The sequence below is a fragment of the Plutella xylostella genome, chromosome 6 (assembly GCF_932276165.1).
Source record: "Plutella xylostella chromosome 6, ilPluXylo3.1, whole genome shotgun sequence".
NCBI lineage: Eukaryota > Metazoa > Arthropoda > Insecta > Lepidoptera > Plutellidae > Plutella > Plutella xylostella.
Window position 1 is genome coordinate 5,767,424 of NC_063986.1, and position 23,195 is coordinate 5,790,618.

Sequence of the window (23,195 nt, forward strand, 5' to 3'; positions counted from 1 at the left end):
CAGAGAAATTCCTACTTTACCGTAACTAGAAGGCTTTTAGTGTAACTACACCTGATGAACTAGCAGGTAGAATAAACTACTTACTTATGTACTCGCAAATATGAGGGAGCCCGTAACTGCAAACAGTTGGAACTGAGCCCCAAAGCGCCTTAAGGTAAGCGGCCACCTATAACAGACGTTATATGTAGGTGGTATAGTGGTGGTGGACGTATCAGATTTTCATAAATGTATAAGAAACGTCGGTGGTGCTGGTGTCGGCTATGCCGATGAAATGGACGTACTTGTTCCGTTGCATGCGATGCCGAAAGGTACAGATAATGGATCATAATCTGCGCTATTGGCAGGCGGTTGGAAAATTCATATAAAAATAAACCTACGGCAATCCTAGAACACAGAGGTATGCCCCAGATTGGATAAAATATCGGGACTTTCAGGGAAAGGCTGTTGCTAACTATTGTCCGTTCCGACCATTCAAAAGTACCTAAATTATTTGATCAGAAGATGACTAAAATTTTTACTTATCTTTTAATTTATAAAAAGTAAAAGAGTGTGTATAATTTTAAATTTTAAGTAGGATTATATGGAAAGAAAAACTCTACACTGTTGGGTATTTAACTGTCATGTTTATTTCTTTAATAAGTAACTAACAACAATAAGATACTTTTTATTTAGTAAGTATTTCATAAAGTATTTTGCAATTTTATTCTATTTATACTATTCCAACACGCAGAGATAAATTCAGTGTTTTTTACAACCTCCAAAGATTTTGTAAGAGGTAGATAAAAGATGGGCTAGGATAGATACAATATTGATGTACCTATGTATGATGTACTTATAAAGATTTACTAAACGACGATATTCTGTGTTTTTTAAATAAAAAAATTAGTTTAATAAAACAAATTATATACTACGTAACCACATATTAATAACTTAATGTTTAAAAGTTCTATACCTAATGTATAAGAAGTATAGAGTCTAAAAATAACCTTGTAAAATATAATAGTATAAGCACACTGTTATAGACTTTAAACTATTAGAATAAAGTAAACTACAGAAAAAAGTTACAAACCATAGCAAGTTAACGATTAAAATTTTTCGAAATAGTTACGTAAGTACCTACGTGTTTTATAGTTCATGATAAAATTGATAAGCAATGTCTATGACAATACGTACCTATACTTTTACCTATTTTGAAAGTTTTATGTTTTGGAATGTAATTATAAAACCTGATTTGACCTATATTTCTTAGCAAGTATAATACAAAAAAAAGTAAGTAGGTATTAAAAACTCTCATGTCAATTGTAACCCAGCCCTACAATTGACAATGTACTTAAATTTAAATTTATGTATAACCATAATAATACAATAGATGTTTTATATGTTTAACAGATAAAGGTAACTTTTTAATATCAGTATTCATCTATTTTATGCCACAGTACTAGGGTTCGGGTAAAGTTTATTTATTACAGTACACTACATTTTATTGATCAATAACTATCTGTAGGTTGGTATAAGACTACATGAGAAATTAGCCAATTAAGTAATTATAAATGTAAGTAGGTAGTTTTCATGAAATAACCTAATGTCAGTCGAAAGTAGGTAAATTAGGTTTATTTAATTTTCTTCTGAAGCCGCCCTCTGAAACAAAAACATGGCTTGTATGGTTTCGTCGTGGTTTTATAGAAATTATTAACTGCTGAAGTAACCTGTCTACTAGGTTAGAATTTCACCAGTGATCGAATCTCAGGCAAAAATGGAGGCCATTTTTGGCGTTTATACAGGGTGTCCCAAAATAGACCTTTTTTAATTAGGTCCCAGGATTGCGTGGTATATTTTTTTTACAGTATGTAGAATCAAAGTTGCTTCTAATAAAATTTATGATTGCCTTGTATGACTTTCTACACCGTGTTATTTTTAAACGTACAGCACTACTCGTTATTTTTTTTACTGTGATCAATAGCAGGGCTGTACAGAATGATGTTACACCAAAAAAATACTAACAATATGGTATTTTGTACCGGCGGCACGCAAAAAACTGATCCAAGGTGTCGATTTTCAGCAAATTTATAAAAGTGTCAATATCTCGAAAACTATCAAATTTTTACTGAGGTCATATTATGATATTCTGGCCACTCTGGCCATGGGCTGGTCTATCAGCCCTTCAAGGCATATCGTTGCCTTTTGGGACACCCTGTATACTTCTCGTTGTTGACTAAAGAATAAAAACTAGGTTAATAATATAAACAATAAACGAGCTAGATAGAGTGCGGTGTAAAATTTCCAAGTAAGCTTAACTCTTTAATTACTTATATTATATTTTGAATTAGTTCGGTTACAAATTTGTACAATGATAAATTATTGTTATAATGGTTGCCATAAGTTCGAACTAAAAACGTAAAAACTTATTTATCTCGGTTTAAAAGAACGCAGACTTTGTTTAGGATGTCGGGTACAACGTCCTGCTTGTCTGAAGCTCACTCATAAACTTAGGTACAACCTGATTATCGCACATTTTTGTTACCTATATGGATAGATAAAGCTGTACTTCCTACTGGAATCTACGTAAGTATATTTTGTTTTTGCGATTTTGATTGAAGAAACTTACAATCATTTGCCATAATTTTGCCTTGGATAGCACGTCGTCATCTACCATTGGTATTCCTTCAGGGTTTCTTTTTGATCCCAGTATTTCATTTGAAGAATCTTCATTGCTGTAATGTTAAAAAATAACTTAGTCTGCCATCTGTATATTCTATTTCCAAACTAAGACTTCAACAGCAACGCCATCTATTATTGATGTAACACAAACTTACAGTCGGTTGTTCACCACCGTGTCACCTGCAGCATCCACCCGAAAGATGGCGTTGGTGTCACCATTTTCTTCAGGTTTTGTGCCCTCCTGAAATAGATATTTCTTTGTATCAATAGATGGCGTGAAGATCAAAAATGAATTTGAATTTACGTTAAATTTTAGTGTAAGTATAGCGTGTGTAGCTTTTATAGGAAATAAGTTTCTGTAGGTAGGTCTGTATGTTTAAAGAATTTCTTAAAAATACCATTAAGTACACTTACTGTACTTTTGTAGGTACAATACGTTTACTCATGGACAGAATGCCTTTTAAAGTTTCAAAGTCCTTGCTTTAAAATTGCCTTGAATAATATTCATACATAAATAATGTGTCACACACAACACACGCTTATAAGTGTACTCTTCGACAAATGCTACGAAATAACGTATTTCTCTAATTAAAACAACTGAAAGAGTAATTAAAACTATTGTGAATATACCAACCAGATCTCCATTGGCGGCCATTTTGCGGAGTAGCCTGGTGAGGTACCAGTCTGGAGCTGATGCAGGGGGCTTCCCCGACCTCTTCCCATGTGCTAGAAAATTACAAAATTAGTTTGTTGTGAATTCGAATAAGTTTAGTTCCTGCTTTTGTCGTAAATCTTATATTGGCCATTAACGCAATAACATTGATTATGTAGTTAGTATGGTTATTAATAAGATATAATATTCATTAAGTACCCAGTTTGATGGCCATTATGATACCTACCTATTTATTATTAATTATCCTCTGATTATATCATGAATTGCTTGAGTAAGATAATTATTGCACAGGTATTAGGATTAAATAACTCCTAAATAAATATAATTATGAATTACCCTGGTCTTTGCCCAGCAGTGGGACACCAACACGGCTATATAAGCAAAATGAATTACCATATCCGTTTATAGACGTGAAAATCGCATCGAGGTAATCTCAATTACTCATATTAATTTAACTAAATATTAATACACCATTTATACCAACCTATCTAACCAAATATGTTAAATAAAAAGTACCCGTATTACATATATATTATGTATGTACCTACGCTTTTAATTTAATGAAACCAGATGAATGACAGGTCCTAATTTACGGTAAAATAATGAGTAAATCTCGTATAAGTCAAACGTCAGCGGGGCTAATGAATACAAAGTGTTATTAAAACAATTTTAGCATTCATAATGCCAAAACACATGGGCCACATGTGTGGCCTGCATAGTAATCGTAATCCCCGAAAAGGTGACATTAATTAGTCGCTTTTATATTTTATATATATATTCGCGACATTAGCCACAATAGAATTTGTATTACCTTGGAAAGATCCCCTCAGGGCCTATTTTTTGATCCGTCACATTGGTAAAAAATGGCAACCGTTAGTTGAAAACCAACATAATTCCTATGCAGCAACTGTCATGCTGTACCCGTCACTTGACTGGTTAAAAAAAGTTGACCACGGATTAAAAAAACCGTCCCCTAGGCAGATAACATGCTGGTATACTATTCACCACATATATTGACTTCAGGATGGTGACCACAAAAGGAAAACTGTATCGTTACAAAATACCTATTTATAGATAATTTTACGTTTTCATTTATATTTTATCACCATATGAATATTATTATTATGCACCTGTTAATTTTAATATGACAACTACATAAAACATGAGTGACCAAATAATATGTGCACTGTTAAGGTAAAAAATTATCTGGTTAGTAAAACTTTTACTTGTACAATGATTTGTGTGAAAACTCTTTGACTTCCGGGCTCGTCAGGGCTTGGCTTTGTTTCACATCGTTTGTTTTCATTTACTCTCGTGTGTATATTTTGTGTAATGGGTACACCGCGAAATCATACATTGTTTTGCAAATTAGTCAAGCATAACATCTTTACTTTACTGTTGAGTATTCCACAATAACCTATCACCAAATTGGACGCCTACTATACTCGCTTGCAATGAAACCAGTTCCACGTGCCATTGCCGTTCCATATTTCATTGGAACTTTTTCATTGATCGCGAGCGTTGTACTACTTATCAGCATAAAGCCCGTCACAGACTTAGCTATAATATACATTAATATACCAAACAATTGGTGACTTCACATAAATATATATTATAGCTGATTGTGCGGTCACTGCGAAAATGTATAGAAAATATTATAGTAATATGCCTAGCTATAAAAATATTAATATATATTATAGCTAAGTCTGTGACGGGCTTAATCATTTAATAATCCGTATTTGCTGGACATGGGCCTTAGCGTCACTCACAGAAATACTGGCACTATTTACCATCACGTTTTTTCACTATCTTTCTCATTAATTTTTTAACACAATAATCCTTTTATCAATTCCGTTTTTCTGTCGTTTAAACCGTTTAAAAAAACTATGGGCCTTACCACAAAAACTTGGACAGTGTTTAACAGATGTTTACTGCTGTCAATCGCATACAAAATCTGTCAAATTTTGGTTTGAACACTTGTTAAACAGTGTTTAAAGTTTTTTGTGGTAGCACAGTACATGTCCAAACCTATTTTACAGCGTACGTTTTTTATCATAATTGCAAAGCTACGTATACAACAGACAGACTCTTCAAATATTAGTCAATCTTCATACAAATTGTGTACAAGTTGCTCCGTTCATAACAAGACATGGCGGGTTGATTGAGAAGCATACTTCATATTTTGTGAGGTTGAGAGTTTCAACAAAAATATTATTATAATTACATTGTTCCTTTTTTATTTGCCATCTAATAATTTGAAAGTTTTATTTATAAATTCAGTTATAACACAGGTGATACGATCGGTGTGAAAAATGAATTCTTACATTTCTTAGAATCCATAAGTGAGTTATTTCAGTACAATGTACAAACATGATCATGATTATAGACTTAATAGTAGTTTCCACTTACCTCCCCAACACGAATGTCCATAGCTCAGGCACGATCCTGTGAAAAGAGAGCTTATTTAGTGTCAATAAAATATATTCTTAAGCTTAGGTACTGCACATAGGTAACTTACATAGTAGTACCACACCGTATGGAATATGTAATAAAAATACGGTAATTTTTATTCAGGCATCAGAGAGCACATATACCTAAATATACGAGAGGTTTTTGAGGGTCCCTTAAAAATAGTTTCATTAGAACTAATGCGTACACTAGGTTGATCTTCGCAAATAAACGATTTTATTACAATATGTAGGTATTTACGTTGCCTTTTTATTTTTTACATTGATAATAAGATAAATAATAAGCTATAGATTCACTATAAAATAGCGTGAGTGTCGTCGTCGTTTCTGATATCTTCGTGGAAAATAATCCTGTTACGGTCAAAATTTATTCCATTCGAATGTGTTTGTGTTTATGACAATACAATGACCGGATATTTACTTACCGCAGTTGAATGTTACCTACAGCTCTGCCTTTTAGTTACATATATTCGCATAGCCACATTTTGATTTACTTATAGTTGTGTTTTCTTTGAATCATACCGTACCAAGTTACATGTCGGTTGCACTATCCTGTCCTTGTTTGCGTAAAGGATAGAGAATAATCGAGTTGCACTGTGCTACCACTACACTGCACTACTCTAGTGTAATGCATTAAATCTTCAAAGCGATTCTGGGTAGGTATATCAGATGACCTACATACGTAGGCATTGGATCTTTGACAGAAAATGCAGCAATTATGTGTAGACCCCAAACACCAAACTATTGTTTATGAACTTATGCAACGACACCTATCGCTGTAATTTGAGGACTTTAATAAAATTGAATGCAAATTGTTTGAGATATGAGTGTTTACGTTCATTTCTAAAAAACACCTTTTGGCATACAATTTTTTTGCTGTTTACGTAAACAATGAAAATGGCGGAAACTTTTTCTATTGCTGAAAACTGCACTAGTCTACATATACACATCATACTGCAGATTATGTAGTATCATGTGTAGCATTGTCCGGAAGAAAGAATACGCCTTTTTAAATTTAAGATAAGATAAGTAAACAATATAAGGTGCAGTACATTACGTGAGACGCTAAAGCGTTATGGATTAAGCTCTTTGTATTAAATCATACCCGTGGACAAGTACCGGCCATCATACACCACTCCTCTATAACATGGGCTAGATGACTTTGTTACGTTTATAGCGGACGTAATACCGCATGCACTTTATAATACTATACATAATACTACACATAATATTATACATCTCACGTGAAAGCTTTCTAAAGATATGGTTTTGAGTATGAAGACGTAATTTATAGTGGGCATATCTTTTAACACACAACCGAAAAGGGGTTGTTTTAAATATATGACAAAATGTTAAGAGGAGGGTAATTTTTTTCGATTGTATGTATGTATGTTTGTCTGTTTCTTTGTTCCCTCCTGTACCCTAATAAACGGCTTGATAGATTTTTATGTATGAGGTATTGTTAGAAACGTATTGATGGCGCGATGGTTATAGGCTATGTGACGTTACATTAAAATGTACATAGCGCCCTCTAGAGGACATAACGTGATGACCGATAAAATAATATTTTTCCAACTATGCCGTGTGGGGTATCAAATGAAAGGGCTTGATTTGCACATTACAAAAATATGCATATTGTAAGTATTTAAATAACAACACCAAAATTATTCAGATGAAAAATGTCCATGAACTAAAAACCCGACTACTGACGTAAAATTTCATGAAAAAAAAACTACTAAAAAGTTACAAATAAAAAAATATAATTATATAAACAAACAAAAAACCCGACTGCACGCTAAAAAGATGAAAACAAGTACCAATGTTAATGGAAAGGCAGGCGGGGACCAACTTGACCGCCACACAAGGCCGTTTTCTAAGTAACATTCAGCTAAATGGTGAATATCTGCTGGTCCCCGCATACGAACATATAATCATTTGGCAAATTAATAAACAATCCCATATGTGATAGCTAGCAGTTATACAAGGTGATGCAAAAGTGGTATAGTGAGTAAGCCGAAAGCGGGTTGTAGAACAAAGGTTGTTCAGAACGACCCTCTAAGTTAACCTGTTTCGTCTTACTATACCAATTTTGCAATACTCTGTAAACTTTTGATGCAAAATGAATCCCTATGAATGATTTGTTTTATTACTTACAATTTTAAAGAGATGTTTCTGAAATAAAAAAGGTGAAAAGTATGTATACAAAGAAAGCCCATGGGCAATAATATACTTATTTATTTCACCTAACCTTCCAGTATATAAACGAATAGCGTAAACGGTAATATAACTTTCCATTACTTTCGGTTACGTCATAATACTCGTATAAATTTACTTTAACATAATGCATTTTCAATACATATGATAGGTTGTAAGATAAGCCACTTAGCGTTAGTTGAGTGAAAATTTCTAACTTAGACTAACTTCTAAGCAACAAAGTTACCAGTTGCTTACAAAGATTGTTAATGCTTTTGATAGTATTCATACGACGAGACGTTTCACGTTTACTAACAACTTGACATAATATTATAGCAAAGTCCGTTCGCTTAGCTAAACACTATATTATACACTTTATGTGTTTTTCCAAAAATAAGTGAAATATAACGCGTGCCAATTGAAAATTTCCCTTTAACAAAATGTCATAAAAATTACGACTACAAATAAATATTACAAGTGATTCTTATTGAAAACTAAGTATGGAAGATCAACGTGTCTTCTCTAATCAGTGCACTGTACAGTAAAGTGCACAATATTGCTTGGTATTAAGGCTGTTTACTCTAGAGAAATTCAATTGCATCCAATAATGCACAGCAAATGTGGCGGCCGATATCCTCTCAAAGCGACAAATGGATGAATGTCGATGCATAAACGACGAGTTACAAATATAATAATAGAAAACAACGCTCAAGCATAAATCCCGAATCATCCGTGAAAGATTTCCCAAGCGGGCAATAGGAAATGATTTTATTCTCATTTCGCTAAATATTCTATAGATAACATATTCGACACCATGTTACGTGCAATATCATACCATTTACTACAAATATAATTTAGAAGGACAAAATTAAATATTATAAAAGTAATTGCATCTATAAGGATAATACAATGTGGACCACAGTATGTACGAGTATATTACACAGGAAATAACAACTTCCTTCCTGCATTATTACTACCTACTTGTACACAGTAGATTTCGAAATTGTTACAATGGTTGTATGTATTTGTTTATAAATTATGGTACTTACGTGTTTTTATATTTGCTGTCAAATGTTCCACGATGTTTTGGACTAGCTTGTTTACTTTATAGCTTCTCAACACAACTGCAATATTGAAATTGCAATGCAGAAGAGTCACTAGCTAAACTCTATATGTGTGTGTACAAATGGTTGGTTAGTATAAATTAGATTGTTTTCAGCAGAAAGTAGCAAACATACACGCTCAGCACAATTCAAATAGACTGCTGGTATTTGTAGTCTAAAGTAATCAAATGTAACGTTTTCATCCAATTTTCTCATTATATATGCATAGATTTTTTAAACAACTAACTGTCTCTTATATAAAATCGACCTAATATGTGTGTATAAACATCCATTATACAGATTAATTCAAAATTACATATTTTTATATGTTACATACCTTTTCATACCGACCGTTACACAATGTATTTCAAAAGATGAAGAGGGGTGGAAACACTTAATACTAATCACTCACAAGTCTCACAACCAGTGGAACGAACATGGCTATTTTAATATATGTAAATGTCTTATTTATAAAAACAAAAGTGAGTATTTTTTATGATACATACATTCTGCCATTCATTTGCAGACATGCAGAGTTCAGTATTAAACCAGCTTTAACCTCAAATAGAAAGCAGCTTTACATTCTTTTATTTTTTTAAGACTTTCTACTGCTATTATTCAGGATTGCGCTTAGTGCATGTTTGCTGTTATAGGTAGTTCATGTTTGAGAAGATTTTTCCGGTAATTAGGTATCTTGAGTTTTAAGTTTACGTAATTCAAATTATTTAGTAACGGTAACACATGGAGTACTTGCAAATCAAGCCTGTAATTTAAAACAATAATGAGAACTATAAATGTCAAGTTAAAGAAAAATCTACTTGCCTTGTTCTTATGTTTTAATTAAATTCAAATGTGTCATTGGGGACTTAAGTATAATTTCTTCGAAATGAACAGTTTGCGAAGGCTATATGGCGATTCCGTGAAAAGCATTGTAATTACACTTAATAAAAGTTTATAATGTTTGTGCAATGGTGCATGCATCATATGAATGGCCTGACATTACTTTTTCTTTGTAAAAAATATAATTTATTTAAATACAACGACGGTTTTATATGTATAAGCTGAGTAAGTATATTAAAAAGTATAATAAAAAAACACAGGTTATAGAAAAATGGAGGTTACGTTAGTTTCATTAGGTGGGATTATTAAAAAAATATAACACAATAACAACGGCCAATAACAGAAAAAATAGGTATACATCAATATCTACATTACGTAACTGTTTCTCTTTGATCGATTTTCGACATTTAATGCAATAGTACCTACTTCAATACCGTGTTTATCAAAATACGACATCATATACAAAAAAACATCAGCCACAAAATAATATGTACAACGGGAAGTGCCTGGCTGGTCGCGCGTGTGAAGAAAAAAAAGTGTCACATCGAATTTAAAAATGGAACACCGATATTATCTACAAATCACATTAATCTTTGTGCAGTGGTCACGAACACCGAATCATGCGCACATACCTCCGCGCTGACTTCGCCAACCGTTGGCATTCCCAACTAGTTTCGAAGACTGGCTACCTCTATTGTTAATTCTCTGCTCTGTGAATGAAATACACAATTAATAGATCAGATCATGCAGAGTCTAACTAAACAGTTCCGCAGAATAATCTCTTAGGTTCGTAGTTACACACCTACTGTAATATTAAATACTATTAACTTGGGAGGCTGTATAGGAAACAGCCATCACCCGCTGTTGCACAAATGAGATCGAGCATGTATTGTACATCAGTGTGTCTCATATTATTAGCTATGGAGTTCACATTGAATTGAATATGTCTATTAACTGTTGTCTCAACGGACGTTGCAGTCACTTTATTGTTCTAGTATCTTAGGACATCGCACTGGAGAAGTTCAAAACCAACATCTTACAATGTTATAGTAGGTATTTCTGTGTTAGTGGAGCAGGCAGACGCATGCCAAAATAATGCGAGACTTAAGTGGAATTGCATCGATTTGGTACCGGAAATTTAAGAATTAGATAAAATAGTCCATTGTCTAATATTTTTTAAAAATGAAAGTGGAGTCCTGCCATGTCCTACCTCACCACGTAACATGCGTGTTCGCTGTAATTACCGACGACCCACAACTGTGTTGCCATGTGGTCAGCTGTTATTAATGTCACGAAACAACTGCATTTCATGAATATTACTTCAGTACCGCCGTTATGAAGTGTATTTGTAAATCAACAGTGAACAACGTAAATGATAAAGCTTTGAACGAATTGACCAATCAGCTAACGTCATAAGTCATTAATTATACTTATAGAATTATAATTATCTTTACTAATGTTATATACGTTATACCTACCTACTCTTTTGCCTTTTAAATAAACACTACTGGTATTAAATTTATTTTAAAAAATATGGCTACTTAAAAAAAATAATGAACTTTTTAATAATAACCTATTATTTGCCTTATGAACTAAAACTTGACATTCAAACTTATCAAATTAATAATTAATGCCTATGGAAAAGTAGGTATAATAGTCAAACGTCTGTCAGTACAAAATGTATGACTTAAATACGTTTAGCGTTTGGTAAAAGTGACCCTTAAGAAAGTTACAATGTTATCAAATGTTTGTTGCTAACTTAGATAACTCTATTGAATTATATGATAACATTTTTACCAAATAAAATCTGCACGTACAGTCTTAACTGTCAAAAACAATAGATTTTCCTTATTTAGTTGGGTTTTCCGAAATAGATGAGACGTGATCGGAATCACATGAGTGCCATGAAATTATTTTTGTGTTTTACTTAATTCTGGTAAGTTCACAAAAGAATTAAAATATACCTTAACACGATTTGGTCAAGTTTAGTTTTCCCTTGAGAAGTGACATTCCAACTTATTTATTAAAGTACCAAAGCAGCGACTTTTTTTGTACTTTGAAAATAACATCGGATTGCCATATTCGCCATTTATTTTGACAACGGTAAATTGATCAAACACGGGTCAAACTCTATAAAATAAATTATTTTGTGTTGAACTGTTTACTAATTAGGTATACGAGTAAGTAGGTACTTTGGATGTTTCATTGTTTTGCGTAGTGGATAAGCTTCCTCTCGTGAACTCTGACAGTAGCTACGGCTCGCTACTACGCGGTTTAATGGTTGGAAACGAATATCTTGTTCTACTTCTTTTTCAGCTTATAGCAATCTGGTGGACGTTGGCCTCTCCCAAAGCATGCCACTGGACGCGATCTCTAGCTTTCCGCGTCCAATCTTTACCAAAAGGTAAAGGTAATGCAAAAGCATGTGAGCACTTAAATAATGACGAATACGAGATCATAATTAGACTGTGATAAAGGACGATTTTCATTCAACATAATATTAGGTGGGTCACTAAAGTTCTGATACTAGCCTACCATATTTGGGCCTCAATCGAAAGTTTTTTTAATATCTTTTAAAATCTTTAAATAAACGTTTATAAAACTAATGCATTGACTAGTTGCTGTCATTACACAACATAATGCTATTGTTATACGATATTTCACTAATCAATGTTCAAACGATCTATAGATTTGGAAAAGCTTTATTCGATATGAGGTTTCGTTGCGTTTTTAAAATCATTTTTGATACCTCTATGGGTATTCAGCCCATACAGGGTATGACTTGTAATTCTCATTTTAAAATATTAATCATATTTTCTGCTACACTATATCTATCGCTTAAAAATTGTGGTATGATATGTACGGATCAATAAACAAATTTAAATGGCGTACCAATTGTTATCATAGAGATACAGCAGTTACAGTTCGTTGAGCAAAACATTCTGTGGGTGTAAAGTTCGTTAGTTGCTGCTGAGGGCTAGTACGGGGCGCATTTAAGATGTGACAAGAGTTTTGCATCGCGCTCACTCACATCGCGCAGCCTCAAGAGTGAGTGCGACGGAGAACTCTTGTCACGTCTTAATAACGCCCCGTGCTACATGGCCTGGTAAAACTTGGCTACCCAATAGCACAGGGTATCCTAGTTTGGGAGCCAGGAACCAAAATGTATACCTACTTATGGCAAATAAACGTTTTTCATATTTTTTTTCACATCCCCGCCATTTTCATCGACTTTCTTAAAGGTAAGCGTCCACCTATCGGTATCGTATGAATCGCACCAAACGGATTGTCATTTATGACATCGGCATTTCCGAAACGGCGTCGGAAATGCCGATTAAGTGGACGCGCACTTGTGAGAATTTATACAGGGTGATGAAAAATGGGTATACTAAGCCGAAAGCTACATGTGCAGCATGTTATATCTAAATATTAAATTTTATTTTCAATAGAAACTTTGTTAGTGACGGAACTTTTTACTATGGAGAATGACTGTTTTTTCGCGAATTTTGAAATTCTGATTTAATTTTTGGGCTTAGATATAACATGCTGCACATATGTACGTTTCGGCTTAGTATACCCTTTTTGCAACACACTGTATACAAAGAATACTAATTGCTATGACTGATGAGTCCGTTGTGCCGTGCCGAAGGGTGGACGCACAGGCTACAAGTTGGTGAAGTTTGACACATACCTGCAGCGCACTGGACGAGGCAGATGACGAGGAGCAGGGCGAGGGCGCGGGCGACGGCGGCCGAGGGCGAGCCGGAGCGGGCGCGCGGGCTACATTGCTGGCCCATTGTGATGCTGGTTAGTTCTGGTGGCTACTGGAAGAGCAATGGATTATGAGTCGATGGTTGTAAACGTGTATTAAGTTCTTGTTTCTGCCGTTTTTGAAATATTTTAGCACAAATGAAGTAGAAAGGGCGGTAATTCAGGCATAATATAGATCCATCATTTAATGTTTTTTTACTAAACTTCATAGTGTATATTTTTAGACTGCTCGTTTTTAAATTGCAGTTTCGCACTCAGTGAGATTATTTTTTACTCAGTAAAAGTTATTACGCGTTTTTCAAAAACTAAATTCAACTTCTCATGAGCTTTTGAAATGAAAATAAACTTTTATCCAATTTGATCGGTTGAAAATTTTCTATTTATTCAAAACTTTTGATTTACGTAGATTGGTTCTAATAATTGAGATTACTTTACAAAAGCATTAAAAGGATGAGATAAAAAAATATATGTCAGAAACTTCCGCATAGGAGTAGAGGAGTTCTAGGTAGATGATTAATATTATTTAAAAAATGATACTTTCATAGTAGGGGTAAACAGAAAATATAACCAACAAAGTAATTAAATTATAAACATTGTGCTTTGTTAAATCTAAGATGAATTAATTAATGTTACCGCATAAATTATCATGATAATTTAAGCACTGCCTCAAACAAACTTTGTGTATTTTACAATTTAAACAATTATTTATTTATTACCTATATTAGAAACCCACAGATTGGAAAATGTAAATGATATCTCAATTTTGAATCCACGTAGCGTGAGAAAGCAAAAATCAAATAAGCCTAATTAAAATATAATTTTTGGAAACAAAATAAATTGAAAATTATTTTTCATAATAGGTTCATAAGTTATTGTGACAGATATACCTAAGTAATTTGATTATATATAGTTAATGATGAATCAAAAATTATGAGACATGAATTATGATGAGAGATGCTTTATAGTGTGCAGTTGTACTCACAAGCCATATCGGCATTTTTACTGATCTAGAAGATTTATTTGACGACCGAATGGCGTAGTGGTTAGTGACCCTGACTACTGAGCGGAAGGTCCCCGGTTCGATTCCCAGCTGGGGCAGATATTTGTTTAAACACAGATATTTGTTCTCGGGTCTTGGATGTGCCCGTAAAATGGCAATAGGCCCGCCCCCTATTACATTGGGACTAACATACTCTGGCGAAAAGTGGGTGCATTACCTCTGCATACCCCGCAAGGGAGTACATTAGTACAAGGCGTGAGTGTGTGTGTGTGTGTAGAAGATTTATGAAAAATCTAGAGGTTCAGAATATATTCTGCTCACGATGTTTTCCTTTACCAAAAGAGAGCATGTGTCCATTTAATGTACGGAAACAGTACTTTTTTACTTTACATCGATCGAAGTGGTCCTGATTTTTATGGGATATGTTTTGACAAATCTGTGTTTTCCATTTAAGTATAAAATAATACTTATTTAAGGTGGAACGTTTTCATTGCACGTGAGCGTATCCATTGTACTCTTTTCAATTGTATCCCTGACTTATGAACTCACGGCACGAGTGTAAGCCCACCACCGATGCTTTTTACGGCCTACCGACTTTTATTTCTGCGGTAAATCCGAAATAGGAAATAATGTACGACAGTACATACATACGAGATTGTCCGATAAACCAATCGCAGTTAGTTTAAAAGTGGTTCAGTTGAATGGTCGGTCTTCCTGTTTTCGCTTTTAGTTTCGTGTTTGTTTTAAATAGAGGCTAAAAGGTTTACGAGGAGAAATGCGGAGGAAGATGCTTTCAAGACGGTTTACATAGTAATATTGTCTTTAATAGAATTTGCAGTTTACATATTTTAACCTACGATCAGCGATGATCGAAAAATAAGGCGGTTACAAATTACCTACATGTATGCGAGGTTTTCTACAGGATCGTGGTAGCTCGTGCATGATATTGAAGTTATATTGGGACATGATGGAGAGTTACAATACAATACTTATCTTTAATGGCATAAAAAAAACTAAAATAACCATTCAATAAAATTATAATTATGCAGTTGAAAAACTGCATTGTAGATTCGTGGCATAATTATTTTATAGCTTTTTCAATTTATTTTATAGTGATTTCAATTCTAATTCTGTGTTTTTGTGAAAACAAGGGTATGCTATTTATAAGTCTTACTAATAGGGGAATACCTTCCAGATTTGGTATGTAGCAATAAAAAGTCGTCATCATCAAAGACTGCGAAATTTCAATTAAATATACCTGCTCCATTGAAATTGACAGGTATTTTACAATGAAATAAATCACCCAAAATTCAGACAGGCTAAAGTATTTGATTATATTGGATAATGATTCTTCTTTGAATCTTCATTCTAAGAATGTATACCTAGACATAGACATACACATCGTTTATTTACTACCAAAATACACACAAAACAACATCGATAGGTACAGTGACATGAAGTACTTCTGTTTTGATTTTTTGGTTGGCCGTGTATTTAATGCTTGCTTCGTTATTTAATGACCAATTTTAGGTTTCTTACTTAACTGGTTAGGTTTACTTATAAAATAAAGTACTTATTGAATTGGGTATTAACTTAATGGTGGGTGATACTTGCTTAGCAGATTGTACTATAATTTTAGTGCCAACTATATACCTACTTAAGTTGTAAGTAATAGCAGAATAAAAGAACTCGTGTACGTATCAGTTTTCTGAAACTCACTTACTGTTCTCGGAACTAATTACGGGTGGTTCCGAGTAGTTTAATTGAATTAGCATAATGGTAAAGGCTTTGATTATTCTAACTTTTGCAATAATTTCGTTGTAGTAACAAGAAAGGAAGGGAACAGTAAGATGGCAATCAGTGGACAGACAACCACGCCTACCATGGATTTGCGTCGCGTCTAGCATTAAATCTATTTTATTAATACATTTGACTGCTAGAAAAGTTTAATTGATTTAACGCTAGATGCGACATTATAAATAAATCATTATCAAAATATTTCATTGGGTTTGGACCATAAATTAAAGGCATTGTTGATAATAGATGGTGATTGGTACCATATTTCAATCACCACTGGTAACTGGGCAAACAGCAGCTGCGTTTTTCGTCATAAAGAGTGACCCCTCTGTGTGGCTACCAAGAGTTTACTAACACTTGTACAGTTGTATACTAGAGCGTAGTCCAGTCTATTTGCTCAAATATACCAGGCAAGTGGCTGGATCAAATCGGATGAGCATGGGACGAGATTGGACAGGCTATCTTTAGCTCGCTGTATTACACACACAATGATAATAATATGGTTTGTAGTTAAATAAGCAAACATTTCCTTTGTACAGTACCAGTAAAATTTTAATTCAATAAATTAATGACTCGCAATACTTTACTGGAACAACAATCAGGTATTTGATACGATCAGCAATGCATTAAAACTCATGTAGGTAGATAATAATGTAAATTTTATAAATAAATCACTTTCATATTTACTTAAAACCCGTACGTATCTGCCTTATGCAATTTTAATGTGCTGTGATTAATATGAACATAGGTACGAAGTGCTTATGTTTAAGTATAATTGTACTTATGTTTAGATAAATTTAAATTTAGTTACAGTCATGTAACAACAGCTATGGCGGTCATCGATAGACGAAAAAAAAGAATCAAGTTCTCATACTTACTTTACGTCGGCCGAAAAATGAATTGTACTAATATGATCTGTTATTTATAGCCAGTATATATGTTCGTACAAGTAGCGTCAGCAATGTTATTATAAGTTATTTTCTTAATTATTAATTTATTTAGTTTTTATTTGCTATTAAACATTTATATAAAGGCTTAATTCCAAAAAGAAATGAATCTATCCGCATTTCTTTATTACAAAGATATGCTTACAGATCTTTCTCTAGAGATTTAAAAAAGAATATTAATGAACTAAACAATCGAATATTCTACAGATGATCTTGAAGGAATCATAGCCACTCTAAAGAAAAACAAAGTAATTCATTATTGTTTTAGTGTAATATTTATTTAAAACATTAGTTTGATAACAAATTAAATTGTTGCGTTGCGGATTGTACCTAAGCGTTGTCCAAGTTATATTTGAAAAGACCTTTCTATATATAAGATAATACAATATTTTTGCTATTACATAAATTACTTATTGGTTCTGTGCTTGACTGATTGTTGCGAGGGCATTGAAATATTATTGTCATATTTGTACAAATGTGGTATTGTAAGGGAATTCGCTTTATTCGACAGTTCTTATTATTAATATCTTGTTTAGAAATACTGATCAGAAGTTACTGCCATCATTTCTTTTACTTTAATTCTACATTCTTACCTGATCGACTTGCCTTTATTATACTTCTACTGAGGTAATAAAATTAAACAACAGAAAATGTATTGTGTCCTATGGACAAGTACTTAAGTACAGAATCTACAGACGAAGCTAAACAAGTTTTTCAAAAAAACTTCCTAAGTAATAGTGATTCTTAAAATAAATATTCTAAATAATTATGAAATTTGATTGAGCAGTATTAGGTATATAGATCATGTGGTTAAATTTTCAGGGGCATCTTTAGTGACGGAAACTTGAAAGAATTATTATAATTATTTATCTATTATGAGCTTATCTGAACAGCGATGATAATTATTATACATAATCTGAAACCGACCGACGACGCGACGTAAAATGTATTTATTAGATGTCACTTGCGATATCGTAAAATATGGCCTTATAATGGTTTATCTAATAAACCAGTTGTTTGTACGCAAATGGTTCCCACAACCATGTGAAAAGTATTTATAATGTACTTATTAGTAAAAAACATATTGCCGGAAATGAAAAAATACCCATAAAAGATATAAATAATCTTGCCTGCTCTAGCCTCTAACTACCTTTCACACACACATATTTTGTGAAATTGTCATTATTCAGTATCATCAGCATATGACCGTCAACTGCTGGAAATAGACCTCTCCCGTTGTTTAGTATACTTACCTATATTTACGTAGTAAGTAAACCTATGTCATCTGTGCTGTGCAAATATCGATTATAATTTCACACTGTATAAAAGTTTTATTTAGTGTGCAGTGTGCATGTTGACAGCGGCAAAACAATAGTTATGTTACTCATACCAAGTATATCTCTTGAAGAGAAGTTCGTATCATTAATAATAACTGTTTTCTACGTTAGTTACTTACGTAAGAAAGAATATGTAGTGTGTTCTGTTCAAAACTGTCTGAAACACGCAAGAAATGAAACACAAGCAGGAAGCGTAGGAAGGAATGTAGATGAAGTATTTCTATTTTTCAGGGATATAAAACAGTTAAGGCTCTATTTTTCCAGATTAATTAATTCAATACTCTCAAAGTTTAAACGAAATACATAGATTGTACATCATTTTTACTTAGGCAACCGAAAAACTCTTTGTCTACCAATCTACCAAAATGTCTATCGTGTTGAAAATTGGACCCATTGGGTTATGGGAATGTCTGACCAAAGGTTGCTAAACAAGAACTGTGTGCACTCCTACGTAAATAGCTGATTATCTTGGTTGTACAAAGAGTATAGGTATGCGATATGTTACATCACAACAAAGAAAACATAATAAGCCAGGGACGTCCTTCAGAAACGAACGGAAACGGATACTGATATGACTAGCCCACCATTTAAAGTAATTCAGCGTGTTAATTCTCAGGATCACTGAATCTCACAGGATCCCTTCAGAAAATTAAATGAATGAAAGATTCGTCAGAAAAATAAAACTATTAAAATATAAAAGTTGCAGTGGGCCGATATTTGCCGATGCACCGATGACCGTTGTAACAGCGGAGTTTTCGAGTGGAGACCACGTAGCGTGGGAAAAACGAAACCGACTTAATTTTTATGACCATCTTTTGGCATCGTACTCAGCGGACGCATCACATTCAGTATTCTTTGTATAGAATATCACACAAGTGCATGTACTTCATCAGCATTACCGATGGCGATGCCGTATTATATTCATTACATTTACGAAAATCCGTTTGGTATGATAGGTAAGTGTAAAAGTGTCTACCTATCGGTCGATATCGGTGGACACTTACCTTTAGTTGGGTAGCCAGTAGTGGTTGGGGGAGGAAAGCCAATTACAGTATATGTCCAGCATCCAGCAGTGGACTATTATGGGCTGAGGATGATGCATGATTGCATTTATAATAAAACTACACTTTTTGACTTTTAGTATTTTTGTAATCAAATCTTTTTCAAAATAAAAAAAAACGCTTACTACCGCTTTTGGCTTTTTATTATCGTAGGATTGATTTCTGCCCAACAAACATTTTACCCTCAGTTACAGCTATTTTTATAACTTTAACCTGTATAACTGTGTTATAATTATCTCAGTTCTAACATAAAGCGATAAAGATGAGTTAACAAATGAAATTAGTGTTAACAGCAGGTTTAAGTGTTAAAATGGTATTAGTCAAAGCAATTATAATTAAGATGTTATAGGTTTAAACTGTTTCTAGAACCTAAAGCTATACAAGAGTGCTCACTGACACCTGTTAACACTTATGGTTGTTAAGTGGTTTCCTTTAATACTCATAATTATAAATCTTAAGGTGTCATATTGAATTTGGGCTGCAGGAATCGGTTATAAAAGAGATTTTGTCAAGAGTGCAGTAAGACAAGACTCTTACAGTGTTGGAAAACTCAACAATGCAGTTTTAATCTTTAAGGTTAACTTAACTTACGCTTATTGCGTTAGGCAAGTAGACTGTAAAAGTAACGGTGTTAAGCAAGACTGTGCGGATCGACTAAGACTGCATAATACCCTTGGCTAAGGGTGTTCTATTTCAAAAAGTGTAATAGATGACTTAGGTGAGTTAGTTAGTTCTATATGTCTTAAATGTAAGTTCGCCATTTGCATTGGCGACCTAACCTATGAATTTCTGGCATAAACAATATTTTGCTTTAAAATACTTACTTATTTATGTGAATTTTGTCATTCCAGTCATGCCAATCGATTTATGAAACTAATGGACATACAGCAAGGATACAAAAAAATACAAAATTGAGTCGTCTATTTTATATTTACTTATGTTTCATTTGAAATCCTTAATAAATTCAGAGCGCATTAAAATTGAGGTGGGAAATATGGTATACATTACAGTAAAATTACAATGGCATATTATTTTCAATTCACAAAACATGTTAAGTCAAGTTAATATATTATATTTACTGTTATTTAGTAATGATCAATACTGTCACTCTAATACTGTCGCGTATGATTGCTGTTGACACTATTATTTTCAAAGACATACAACTTGTATGGTAAAAGTATATTCGAAAAACGGTAACATACTCACTTAACCCTTTTTTACCAAACAAATAAGAATCAGGGAGTCAAATAACCATTCTACAACTACAACTATACCGGTAAAAGTTCTAGCTGAGAGTGATTAAACGCTCTTCTATAGTAACTTTAGCACTTCAATGACACCGTACTACAAGCTTTCTATAACTTAAACACTTCAATGACACCGTTTTAGGGTGCTTTTCCACCAGAGATGTGCTATGCAGCTATGCTGCGAAGATGTGATATCTACGCTACGAAAATATGTGACCGTTTCCACCAATACTACGCTAGGTAGCTGTGCGAGGAAGATGCGCTACGAAGATGCGCCGCCGCAAAGTAGCTGTGCGAGAAAGATGCGCATCTCGAGCTATGCTATGTATCGATAGTAGGGAAACGACGGGGGCGGCGCGGCGGCTCTGCACATACATAGCTACACCACTCGCGATGGTCCATAGCACATATCCATAGCACGCATCCATAGCACACATCCATAGCACGCATCATTCCATACGAAAAACATATCTTAGTTGAATCCGTTTCCACCAGTGCTAAGCTATGTGCACCAATTAATATGATTGGTGGATATCAAACGCATCCATAGCATCGTAGCATAGCACATCTCTGGTGGAAAAGCACCCTTACAGACTTGCTAAAGCCTTTACTCTCAAAATCGTGGGCCTCTTTCGTGGTTATAAGTGAGTTAGAGCACTCTCCTACACTCTTATACAGCTATGTCTTAACACTTTAATTTTCGAATGGAACCATTATACAAGTTATATGAGAGTTTTTTTAACGCTACGATGCTAGTTGGGTGGACGCTGCCGCTGTCTTTATCTTACCGGGAACTTTGTAGGTAACTTTGAAAAAACCTTTTCCGAATTTCCACAGCAAGTTAATTTGGTTGTTGTGTTATTTCACGATAACTTAAATGCAAAGTTTAGTAATTAGTTAAAATTATGCATAGACTATGTAGAATTGTTATTTTTAGGAATCTAAAGAAGTTTAGTAATAGTTACTTTGTATCAATATTTATTTTAATAAATGGATGCATGATTATATGGTTACATGTAATAAATAAAATTAGATATTCAAATACCTATTCAAATAAGTAAATAACCTTCTATAATTCTAACCTATAGTGAAAATCAAGTCAAACAAAAATCTGTTTAATTTGTTAAAGCGACAACGCCAGACATATCAACCCTGTTAGACCTCTTTTTTCGGTTCGATACTAAAATCCAGGCAATTTGAACTTTGTCACAATAACAGTATACATATTTTGTGCTATGAAAAATCTCTTTGAAAGCTTGTTTGGTGTCGCCGCGAGTTAACTTCATAAATACCTCGTTTTAGGAAATATTACGGGTTCTTTTATATTTGTGATTTAATACGTTAACATTTCATTTTTATAGAATAAATTTTGAATTACTTACTTTGTAAGTACATGTGTACTGAATGTACTATGTAGTACTTATAAAGGTAGATTTACTCAACTGTGAAACTGACCATAATTTTTTGCGTATTTAATTATGATTTTCAATAAAAGTATAGGTAGAGGTACTTAAATATGTGTCTCAATGAGTTGAATCCGAATGTGTTTCATTTAATTTTATAAGTATTTTAAGTATCTACTACCTTACTTACCTAACTAAGCTATATAAAAAATGTTAAACATTAGTATTTATTTTTTAAAATATTTAGTTTGAATTTGATGTTATAACATTATGAATAAAAAAAATAGTCTTATAAATAAAAAAAAGTTTACACAAAATCAATAAAAACTATTCACCAACGATTGCAATAAATTTTCGAGTGAATCTGAAAATTCAAATTTAGAACAGATATAGAAAAAAAAAACTCACATGAGTGCTCGGAGGTTTCCAGCCAGCTTGGCGGTCAACAGGTGTCTACCCGCGCTCCTCGCCAGTGTACCGCTTATATACCACCGAAGGGGTGGCCAACAACACTTCCACCAACATGCATGTACCGTCGCGCCAAACTAGACTAATCCTTAAGCCAGAGGGTAAAGAGCCATGGCACGTAGGAAGAGTGACTTACATAAGTTGGTGAAATGATCATCGGAAGGGTGCGTTTCGTATTGGCTGGATGTACTCGTGGGTGGAAGGAAAGATGGTGACGTAGTTTTTGGTT

General features: G+C 33.6%; 1 protein-coding gene across 3 annotated transcripts; it reads right to left on the reverse strand.

The window, feature by feature from the left end:
- Positions 1-603: 603 nt before the first annotated feature.
- On the reverse strand, positions 604-22,974 carry LOC119691138. 3 transcript variants are annotated; one of them, XM_048621926.1, is made up of 8 exons: positions 22,907-22,974; positions 13,627-13,759; positions 10,568-10,645; positions 5,741-5,776; positions 3,293-3,384; positions 2,814-2,899; positions 2,606-2,711; positions 604-1,638 (listed from the first exon to the last, which is right to left on the reverse strand). In XM_048621926.1, exons 2-8 carry the CDS (start codon positions 13,730-13,732, stop codon positions 1,615-1,617), a joined length of 528 nt encoding a protein of 175 aa, XP_048477883.1. In that variant the 5' UTR covers positions 13,733-13,759; positions 22,907-22,974; the 3' UTR covers positions 604-1,614. The 3 variants fall into 3 exon arrangements, with proteins under 3 accessions (XP_048477883.1, XP_048477884.1, XP_048477885.1); XM_048621927.1 differs by having other exon boundaries at positions 13,627-13,756; positions 22,907-22,944; XM_048621928.1 differs by lacking the exon at positions 10,568-10,645.
- Positions 22,975-23,195: the final 221 nt, after the last annotated feature.

Excerpts from the sequence above, each read along its gene's own strand:
- LOC119691138 (XM_048621926.1), bottom strand. The coding sequence starts at position 13,732 with ATGGGCCAGCAATGTAGCCCGCGCGCCCGCTCCGGCTCGCCCTCGGCC. Across the intron at positions 3,385-5,740 it reads TGGACATTCGTGTTGGGGAG|CACATGGGAAGAGGTCGGGG; the intron begins GTAAGTGGAAAC and ends GTAATTTTCTAG. Across the intron at positions 2,900-3,292 it reads TGGCCGCCAATGGAGATCTG|GAGGGCACAAAACCTGAAGA; the intron begins GTTGGTATATTC and ends TATCTATTTCAG.